The sequence below is a fragment of the Teleopsis dalmanni genome, chromosome 1, assembly GCF_002237135.1.
Source record: "Teleopsis dalmanni isolate 2A chromosome 1, ASM223713v2, whole genome shotgun sequence".
Lineage (NCBI taxonomy): Eukaryota > Metazoa > Arthropoda > Insecta > Diptera > Diopsidae > Teleopsis > Teleopsis dalmanni.
In genome coordinates, this window is record NC_051846.1 from 139,713,809 (window position 1) to 139,725,341 (window position 11,533).

The following is an 11,533-nucleotide window of genomic DNA, read 5'->3' on the forward strand; positions in this document are numbered from 1 at the left end:
TAAGACAAATATAACTTATAATTAAAAATTATTAAAAACTATTACACTTATATATATAATGACAGTAATAATATATATTGTAAAAACAATATACGTCGATATATTTTAATAGAAAGATTTCAAACAAAATAGTCTTATCAATTTAGCTGCCAATTAAAAAATATTATTAATTAACTTAAAATGCGAGATGAAAAAAATACATAAAATGATAATAAAAATACATAGAATATAGAATAAAAAACAAAAAAATAAATATTAGAAATGAGCAATTAAAATAGTTGCTACAAATCTTTACAAAACTTTTGTTAAAATATTGACAATTTCTTTTTGGGACATTTGGGACAAACCTTATTATTCTTAACGTATTCTCTTTCTGTTTCACTATAAAAATAATATTTTCTTTGAGTTTCTAACTTAGAAATTACATTAAGTACAGTTAATAATGTTGATGTATTAAGTAATAAATACGATTTAAAATTACGCTTATTTTATAATATTTGTGTTAGCATTTATATTTCTTCTAAATTGCACACTTTGAACGATTTTGCTTCTAAGTTATGTATATTGTTGAGTCGAATTTAGATTTAGATATATCGGATTTTGCAGTATTCATTTCAATTCCATATCGTATTTACAACCCATTTTTGCTTTTTTCTTTTTTTATTTTCCTCTGTATTTATCTTTTATATTGGACTCATTTGGCTCATATTCTACCTAAGTAGTTTATATCATTTCTTTATATATTTAATGAATTTTTCAACTTATTGTTTGCTTATATAAATTCCAAATTGAAACTTATAAGAGTTTGGGAGTTTGGAGAAAGAATGGCGAGACACTTTTGAACAGTGTTCAATCATAAGGCGCATACCCACACATACACTTGTTTCAATATTTGGATTCTCACTTACTATATTTAATGTAATTTATATTTGTAATTTGTAATTTGTAATTTGCTATTGTACATATAAAAACTGTAAACTGCGCTTTTGATATATGTTTGGTCATACATGGTTTGCATACACATTTAATATTTTATATATTGTTGTAGGCATTCTCTCAGTGCATATCCCTTCTTTCGCTATAGTTTACTTTCGACATTTAATATATAATATATAATTTTTTTATTTCACATCATAGCTGACTTTCATTAGAAAGTGTACTTTCTAGAGTTATTGTATAAACGTGCAACGTTTCGCTATATATGATGTTGCAATTGAATATTTGCTTAAGTTTAACTAATTAGTTTTGTTCAATACCTTTTAAATTGTTTTTAAATCGTCTTATGTGTTCATATATAGCATATTTTATAAGAAGCCGGATCGGATACGCGAATTGGGACGATTATGTCGACGCTTGTGCAAATACAAACCTGCTGCTTGTGCAAAAGCTGAACCACATATTTTACATATATATTTTTTGACAGCGTCGTGTATTTGTTTGTGATTATGTAGATTTTTAACAGATTTAAAACCTTTGCCGCATGTATCGCAGTTGTACATCTCCGCACTGTAATGTGATCTTGTGTGCTCAACTAAAGTTTGGCGGGAAGAAAATGCTTTGGTGCATTGTGGATAATCGCATGGGTACAGTCGATTTACTGCATGCAATACCCGATGAGAATTCAGATAGTTGGCATTGGCGAAACCTTTACCACATACATCGCATATGAATGGTTTTTCCGTATCGAATACATTCCCATCATTACTAGTATTAACAAGTGATGGTAGAAACAATTCATCATTGTGTCTTCGCATATGCTCATCGTAATTGGATTTTTCTCGAAAGCTTGCAGTACATAAATCGCATTGAAACTTAACTTCTTTCATTTGCTGTGGTAAATGTACGCGCTTATGCTGATGATATTGCTCGACATCTGTAAAGGACATCGAACAGATGCGACAAACATAGGCACTGTTGGTTGTTATCTGATGTGTCGTAAGGTGTTCCTCAAACTCTCGGGATGTTTGTAATATTTGTGGACAATGATCGCATTTGAATGGTGCTATATCGTCATCCATAAAATTCATTTGATAGTAATAGGTATAACTGGGTACGAATACTTTATTGCCTTGCTCACATGTTAGACGTTCGTATTTTTGTTTGGAATAATCGAAACGCAACTGTGATATACGTTTTGAGATTTGTATTGTTGTCACATCGATCATTTGCTGTAATTCTGCTGCCATTTGCTGTAAGGCTTCTCCTCTTTTCTCTTTGCTACGATAATCACAGTTGTATTTATTATAAAAGCATGGAAATTCTTTCACCATAGCTAACAGTTTCGCTGTAGACACATCATTCCAAAGTGCCGAGTAACGACGACGGTAGACAGTTTCCTGTAATTAAGTTCATTTATTTATTTTGTATAATTAATAAAAAAAAATTATATCTAGAAAATTATCAGAAATATGTCAGAAAATTTTATTTAATACAAAAGTTAGAAAAAATCAAACAACAACGTTTCCGTCATCTGAATACCAGGACATAGCAACTAAGCAGCAGAAGGGTTGATACGTAAAGGCGCAGCAATATCAATTATTATTAAGGAGTGTAAATCCATAATACATCCTACCTTCTTCAAAGTGCCCAGACTAAATAAATTTGGTCATCCATAATACCATCTGAAACTACGATATGTCGGCATGTACAAAGATTTTGAGCTCAAAAAGACAATCTTTGCTTTCAAAACGAAACAAAAGAGTTATTAAGTTCTCATCTATTGTGCAAATGCTTAGCCTTGGCAAGAAACAAGCCTATAATTCTTAAAACAAAATCTGATTTAGGGACTTCGAAGAACTATTGGAAACAAAATTCAATATCCTCTCGAAATTCTCAAACAAAATAAATTGATCATATGATAAAAATTTTCTATGTTGTTGTTGTAACCCGCTAGGACCTGTAAGCAGATGACATGAAAGGACATACAAGACGATTTTATGTGTAGGGAAGTGGGCGGATAGTGATTGGGGGTGATGGAGGGGAAAGAGTATGGTGTGGATTGGGTGGGTGGGTATAAGTGAACGTTATCCTGGATCCAGGCAGAGAAACATAGCCACTTCAATGGGTTGGATCCAAGGGTTAATTGAACGGAGGTTTCTGTGTGTAATAAGATAGGAGAACAGATGTGCGACGTCATGGGGAGAAGAGAAGAACTCTCTATCATGTTGTTTTCTTGTCCTAACAAAAACTCTGGTTTGCTTTCCTTACGAATTATGAAAGTTGAACGATAGTGGTAAGCGACAGTCGGACATGGTAGACCACTGTTCGCATTTTATAAGATTAGTAAATATAAAGCACAAATTAAAGAATATATCAAATGTATCAAATAACCAAATATAAAATGATATGATTACTGTATTCTCATGTCACTGCTGATAGTAAATTTCATACATTTTAAGAGACTGTTGCTGGTGTTGCAAAAATGTGGCGATTAATAAATTTAAAAAGCTAAGAATATTCCAACATCCTACCCGTATATTTAAAATTTATTTGGACCTATACAAGTTATGAATGTAGAAAGTTTTAATTGAATCGTTTATATTTAAAAAAAATTGAGATTTACTGAAAAAAGATGAAGAAATAGATTTCACGAATATGATAAAATATCGATACTCGGTTATATGACAGTTTGCGATCTTTAAATTGCGTACTTAGTAGAATAAGGGGAACGATCAAACGAAACTTTTCCGTTTCACAATGTTGGGCTACACAAACCGAAACATGTACAATGTGATTCCAATTTCATTTAAAATCTTTCAGACTTTATTAAACGTTAAAATGTAAATTTTGAGATTTTTTTTATTAACCGAATTAAGATTAAAGACCGATTAACTAAAAAGTTATTCATTTCGCTGTCCTGATTAAGCAGTACTGTTTTAATGACATGTGAAATAGAACTAACATCCAAGGTTACATGTGTTTAGTTTAAGATTTAACATTTTATAATATAAATCGTTTAGCAACCGCTGAACATGTTACAACTTACTACGAAAATCACTATTCGGTAGTACATTTTATATCGACTTTTCGTCAATGATAAGGCAAGCTCATTTTTTGCTCAGTTCAAAAGTTACTTTTAAAAAACCACTGCAGTCTCATAAACCCTGTGGTCTGAAGGTGTGATGCACACTCTACGACTTTGTCTTATAATCCCTACAGATTTCTTGTGTGATTGATTGTTTAAAATGTCATTATGCTTTTAATTACTACTAAAAAGCTTGAACTTTATATATAACTCTTCTAAGTTTACATTAGCAGCAGTTTGCTAGTGACGATATTGACCAAATCAATGTAAACGAAATAAAATTTTTTAGAAGGTTTTAGTATAGAACAAGTTGAATCGGCAAGGGTCATGTTAACCTTCACAACAATTTTTTAGATTAACTTTGAGATAAATAAAAAAAGACGCACGACAAAATGTTTTTGTGCATTATATACTTTAATGATCAGATTTAAATTCAATCCAGTTTTTTAAGAGGGGTACGAATAATAAAATGCTGTATTAAAAACACTGAATACACTTACAGTGAAGTTTTGATACCAATATAATCTTATAATAAAATGTGTAAACAAGGAATAGACTATCTGATGAACAAACAATTTTTTGTTTACTACAAACACGAAAACAATAAATTTTTAATTAGAGAAGTCGATTTTTTTAATTAAGTTACTTATATGTGCACGCGAACTGCTTTGTAAATCATACTCACAAGGAAGTACGTTATCAGTAAACTAACAAATCAATGTACTAAAGAGAAGCATTTAAGCATTAGCATTAGCTCCTTCAGTGCCAATGATTACAGTGCCAAAACCCAAAAGATTTCGAATCCTATATGCTATAAAATCACATATATCAAAATTGAGAGAGTTTGCTCATTTTGTTTACTGGTAATATATTTTCAATCGATCAGTTTTCCTAATATTTTTGATTTAATGACACGCAAATAGACAAGTGTAGGTAAAAGATCCATAAGTGCCTTACTGCAAAAATATTTTCGCCAGATATTACTACAATTAAATAAAATATCAAAAGAGTGCATCAAATAATATTGGATGATTGTATAAAAGAAATTGGACTATGTACGAACTTGCTGACTTTGTTGACACTTTGGCTTGTCCCTCTAATAATCAGAGGGATTTTGTGCCAAATAAAGTGGACCTGTTAACAGATACATAACTTTTGATGAGACGTGAAACCATTGGTACACACTTAGTTGTACACTGTATTGACAAGACAATATATTGGCACATACTTTGATGGTCGCTATGGCTAAGACTTATAACCATCAAATGCAATCAAGTAATTATTTTATTTTTAAAAATCTTAAAATCTTGTTAAATAATGTTGTATCTTTCGTAAATGATTGCACATTAACTGCATTAAGTGCATTAAGTTAACATGCATATTCCCATGCATCATTTTTGTATTAAAATACTACTCCTATGTAACTATATTAGTGCTAGTTGCACAATTTACATATTAACTAATTTTAAAAATAAGTTTAATTAACGATAAAACTTGTAAGATATCATTATCTTGTTTATTTGTATAAAATAAAATAAATGTTTAGATTAACAAAACATTTGCTCAGGTAAATTTATGTTTTGTTTGGATTTCTTCCATTAGTAGGTTGTTGCTGTTTGTCGATGATGGAAATGAGAGAGTGGAAGGAATTGTTTATTAGCAAGTATGGATTGGAAGTGGGTGAAATTTAAATTGAAGTGAATCTGGTTCAAGGTGAAGAAACTTACGCACTTCAATGAGGCAAAGCCAAACTTCAATGATGCAAAGCCAAACTTCAATGAGGCAAAGCCAAACTTCAATGAGGCAAAGCCATGGAAACAAATGGATGACATTATGGGCAATAAAGTTTCAATTAAGGCACACATTGGAAATTGACGCATTGTAATTAGTAGGGTAAAATCTTTGAAGTGCGATTTTTTTGTATAAAAAAATTAAGTTTATCTTAATAGATAATGTATTGTGTTACTATTATACTGCATTCAGGTTTTGTTTTTAAAACAATTATGAAATCAAAATTGACTCACTTGTATTACAGCTTCAGACATCTTTTGATTGCCACCATATATACGATTTAGAAAATGTAACTCCTTGAAGTACCATAAAGTACTTATATTTGTGTTTTCTATTGACATACGATTACACTCGCGTTTATAAACAGTGCGCAAATTATCCCATTTCCTCGTAACAGCATCCTTTGCTAGTGAAATATTGAAACGTCGTTTAAACTCAGCTGCTATCCATTCCAGAAACTTTTGTCTTTTCACACGATCACGAAATTGAGGATGACGATGGTCCCACAAAAAAGAGTTACGCCGATACGAATCTATTACAAATTGTATCATTTTACGATCTTTAATGTGCAATGTTAGTCCTTTGTCCTTTATATGGTGAATGTTTTAATATTATTTATTTTATTTATATTATTTAAAAATGCTTACGCTTAATAATGATTCCTCTACTTGATTATCATAATTAGGGTCATCTTCATCTTCATCGTCATCAATATTACTTACATCTGGTTCTTGATCTTGTATGTAATCATCTTCGACTCCATAATCGTCGAAACTATTAAAACTTTCATTTAATAATTTATGTTGATCAATTTCTTCTAAACTGATATCTGCGTCTGGCAGTTCTGCTTTGATTTTACTTAAAAATGATATCGCAACATCTGCAGCTTCATTTTCAGCTGAAAAACCAGTAATTAACGGTGCATCATCTTCATCAGGCTCCTATAAAGATTATGACGCATAAAAACTGTCATACTATATTATATATAATTTAACACATTACTTATACTTACCTCCAGTATTTCCTCTTTAACCATAACCATTTGTGGTTCTAACAATGTTGGATCCGTGTCATTAAAATCTTCGTCTTTCCCATTTCCATTGCCAATGCCACTCATAATATCATTTTGCATTTCATTATATGTACCACCGAATATACCCTGCTCTTGGGCTGGATGCTCGATTTGCATGTGCCCAATAAACGCATCGAAATAAAGAAACTTTTCTGTACAAAGAAGACAGCCAAGCGCAAAGTATTGTTGATCTTCTGTTGTTGTAATAACACCGCATTTTTTCCTACAAAATTTGAAAATCTCTTCTTCTGGTGGATAAGCTAAAGTACTCATTTTTAAAAATTGTATTTTTAGCAATTAAAAGACGAATAGACAATTTTTTTTACTGCATGAAACGCCGTTTTAATTATTTTCCAATAATTTACTATCCTAGTTCCACCACCATTTCTCTGACGACTGATATTTTAATTAATATATATTGTGTTAAACAGCGTTGCCAATTCCCTCTTTTGAATAGAAAGAAAACAGAGTACTTATGTTGAAAAATAGTAAGACATTTTGTTGGTAATTATTAATACTTTCATAAACTAAATTAGAAATATATAAATATATAAAATTTAAAATTTTTTTATTAAATAAAAATGCGATATCTGCATAAAGAGCCAAAGTATATATCTTAGACATTTGAATTATCGTACGAATAAGGTGTGAACACTGTTCAGCATTGCCAACCACTCGGAATGAATGTTTGCCTAAATTATATCGTGTTATGTGTAAATGTGTATGAGAAAGCTAATGATATTAGTATATATACCTTTAATGGAAGATATATACATACCAATGTCTTTTGATATTTTAGATATTACATGATATGGAAATTACATAATGAGTGAATGCTGCGTATTTAATAGATTTTTCAAAAATCTTTTTTTTGGGTTATTAGATTTATAGCATATATACAGGGAAATTGGGAAGGGTATGGTTCATCATATAAAACTCAAATACGCATAAATTATGTGTTTTATAGTTTCTTTGTTAGTCTTTACTATTTACTGATATGCAATGTGCAGCAATACAACAAAATTGATAGTTACGCCTATTTTCTTTTTATTTGTATGAACAGGTGAATATGTATCTGTGTGGAAATACAATATATAATGAATTTCAATTCAAGAATAAATCATAGGCATAGGCATAGAGTTATTTGTATGCACATACATACATATTTTGGAATTTAATTGGAAACAAATATAAAAGGTAAAGAAGTGGTATGTAGTTAAGATATATTTTCAAATAAATATATAAATCATTATATGTTAATTTAAACAAATAATTATATTTTTATGTATTTTGATTATTATTATATGCACTTTATGAACACAGATTATTTTGTTTTGATTACTTATATAGTTGAGATAGATTAAAGAATTAAAAATACACTCATATTGCATGTCAAAGAATTTATAATATTTTATACAAATATACATAGTTTTGATTAGATTATATTCTGAATTCTTTATGGCACCATGCAACGACAAAAAATCTCCCATTTGATTTCCAAAAATAGAGTACTTATCTCCTACAAAACTAAAGGCTTGCTAAATACGTAAAATCTTTTAAATATATTTACTAGCCATTAATTCTTCTACATCTTCTAAATTTATTTTTCTTTGTTCGCTTCGGAAGTTAGCTAACATGGCTATTATATTTGATTGGTGCACAGCTTCGCAAAAGGTTGATTTTGTTTTTCTGAAACACTGATATAGATCTCTCCTACGATGAATTTAATTTGGCATACCTTACGGCAGCACCACGATTCGAAGTATTCAAGTTTACACCTATTTACTGACTCAGCATGTCTCTTTAGATGCCTCCACTGTGTGCTCGCATTTTGCAGTCTCAAACATCAAGTGCGGTTAGTGCTGCACTCCACCGGAGACACGTTCTACCTCTACGCCTTTTGCCTTCACCTACCGTTTTAAATACCTTTTTCGCTGTAGCCTCTTTTACTATTTTCAGACATTATCAAGTGAACAAATCCAATGGATGTAAATTCGCTGAACTATATCAATGTTCTAATAAAGTCGTGGTTCATTCGGATGCGGTAGCCGTCTCATGAAGAACTTTTCTTTCGAACACTCCCAGTGATTTTTTGCCATACACCAGCAGATGTAGGAAGAACGACATATAAAGCGTTAGTTTTGCCTGTCAACCTAGTGCTCTACATCCCAATTCCCTCCTAAGCCCATAGTAGTACAAATTTGCAATTGTGATTTCTGCAGTTTGTTTAACAGTTAAACATCTCTGCTCTTTAAAATAATTTAAAAAAGGTATCATCTAAGAATCCTTATTGTAAATCATAATGACAATTTTTGAGAACATTATCTTTTTTTTCTTTAAACAAACAGGATATGTGTTCACAACTATAACTATATTTATAGATCCTTTTTGTAATCGAATCATTTTTTGTTAATTTCAGAGGAAGAAAAATTTTTTCTGCTTAATGCCATATAATGGGGTGTATTACAATTACTACATTAAAAAATATAGTAAGCAATGTGTCTAAAATAATATATTGTATATGATAGTCTTCTCGGATCGTTATTATTTCACAAGCTGTTCATTAGAAGAATTGCATTACAGATCTCTCTCGTATTACATGACTACTGGAATAATAAATTTGTTAGTATTAATTGCTGTATACCCTAATTGTGAAGAATAAAACACTTTAAAGCAGTGCAGAGTTAATATTTATTGGTGTCCTGAGGCAAAAAAATCTAGTTTTGTTTGGAACATTTAGTTCAAATATAATAATTATGTGAACAGTTGTGCACAAACATTCGAGGGGTGGTAAAAAGTACATAGGTATGTATGTATGTATTCCAATTTTTACCGTTTTTAAAGAGCATGGATTATGAGGCAAATGATTCTTTTGTTTGTGCAATTAACACGGATATATGTAAACCTTCATGTGCTTAAAATTTTTAAATAGGGAAGGTTTTCTAGAATTTTTTGTTGACTGTTGTTTCGAGGAAATTCATATAGTTTCCTTAAATAAAATTGCGTTTTTGTAAATAAAATTAAAAGTTTAATAAAAAATAATTTTTATAAAAAATTTTATGTCTGTTCCTATAATTGCGTTTCTTTAACTAAATAACCAGTTTAATTAAACATTTTTTTCATTGGAGTCGGGACACAGACTCTGAAGTATTTTTTTAAGGCTGCAAGCAAGTAGAAGTCAATGGCATACATATTCGAATAATTCAACATATGTTATAAGGTTTTTAAAATGAAGCTTTTACAATTTTACTATTATTGTGAGAATTACTATTGTTATAAGAAAGCTTTTGGGGAAAATATTCTTTTTTCTTTATTTGTAAATTTTTTTTTTTGTAATTTCTTCCTTTAAAAGGATCCACAACATAATGTAATTGTCTATTTTTCATTTTTTAAAGTAATAGATGCCGTTTCCAAAATACCTAATTACCTGATATTTGCGGCTTTGGTCATTTTGGTTGCTCCCCGTTAAACTGGCTACAAATCTGGGGTATAATGATATAACCATATTGCATGAGTTATTATATATCGTTTGAAAAAATCTAGTATATTGTACAGAAATTTGATAATAAAATATATATTGTGTCAGCTCTTCGCAGATCACACATCTCGTTGACATATCCCGTTTGAAGATTGTAAACAAAATCATAAGGATTTGTCGGTAGTAACTTTTTGAGATGAGTAAACTTTTTAAGTGATATCGAATATTCTGCAACACATTTTTGCTTTATATTTTAATTTTTAGCTAAAACCCTTCAAATTGAAATTTCATAATTATTTAAACTAACAACGTATCTGATACATCATATTACCAGTTTTGTTCCCGTTATTTGCTCCTGAAATAAAATTTTTGGATAAGCTACTTACCAGTAGGTATAATATATATGACCCAAAACTATGCTTTCTCCCCGTATCTTACTCATCTTCAGAAGTAAGTGTCATAAAGTAGATAAGTCATTGTATACGTAACTGTGGTGCACAATATTATTATACCATATAACGTGGAAATTCTTCTAAAGCAAACCGTTCTTAGGTCGACTCTTAACAATATTTGAAAAATCAAATGGTTTAACAATTATAATACATAGAAGTAATGACAACTCATCACTTCCAAACCCATCACAATGGGCAATAGATGATTCCGAGTGGAAATGTTGATAGTTATATCAACAATATTACACACCTCAAACGTTGGTAACATGATAGAAGACTCAATCATACAGAATACTCAAAGAAGCCATATCAAAACTTCATAAAGAGAAACCATCAGGAACAGACAAGATACATTATTTTTATTTTAAATATATAACTTATTGAATGTACACATCTGATCCAGAGACAATGTGTCATGGCAAAACATATTTTAAACCAAATCCAGACAATCCCAAAATGCTTCGCAATATTGACCCATAACCACCTTAATATGGGATATAAATTATTTAGCTCATGCATCAGCGTAGAAATAAGCCTCGATTGCAAAAACAACATATCAACATATCTTATCGTATCTCTTAAATCTCTAAAAACAACATATCTTATCGTATCTCTACAACCTCTAAAAGTAACTGCCATAACTGCATATGTAATTGCATTAGACAACACAATGATATCATATGCAGTGGAAACTTTCCAAACGCAAACCGGATTTA

General features: G+C 30.3%; 1 protein-coding gene across 1 annotated transcript; it reads right to left on the reverse strand.

The window, feature by feature from the left end:
- Nucleotides 1–289: 289 nt before the first annotated feature.
- Nucleotides 290–7,300, reverse strand: LOC119669003 (zinc finger protein 677-like). Its single transcript, XM_038078729.1, has 4 exons — nucleotides 6,828–7,300; nucleotides 6,463–6,756; nucleotides 6,049–6,402; nucleotides 290–2,336 (listed from the first exon to the last, which is right to left on the reverse strand). The coding sequence occupies exons 1-4, from the start codon at nucleotides 7,158–7,160 to the stop codon at nucleotides 1,305–1,307; spliced, it is 2,013 nt and encodes a 670-aa protein (XP_037934657.1). The 5' UTR covers nucleotides 7,161–7,300; the 3' UTR covers nucleotides 290–1,304.
- Nucleotides 7,301–11,533: the final 4,233 nt, after the last annotated feature.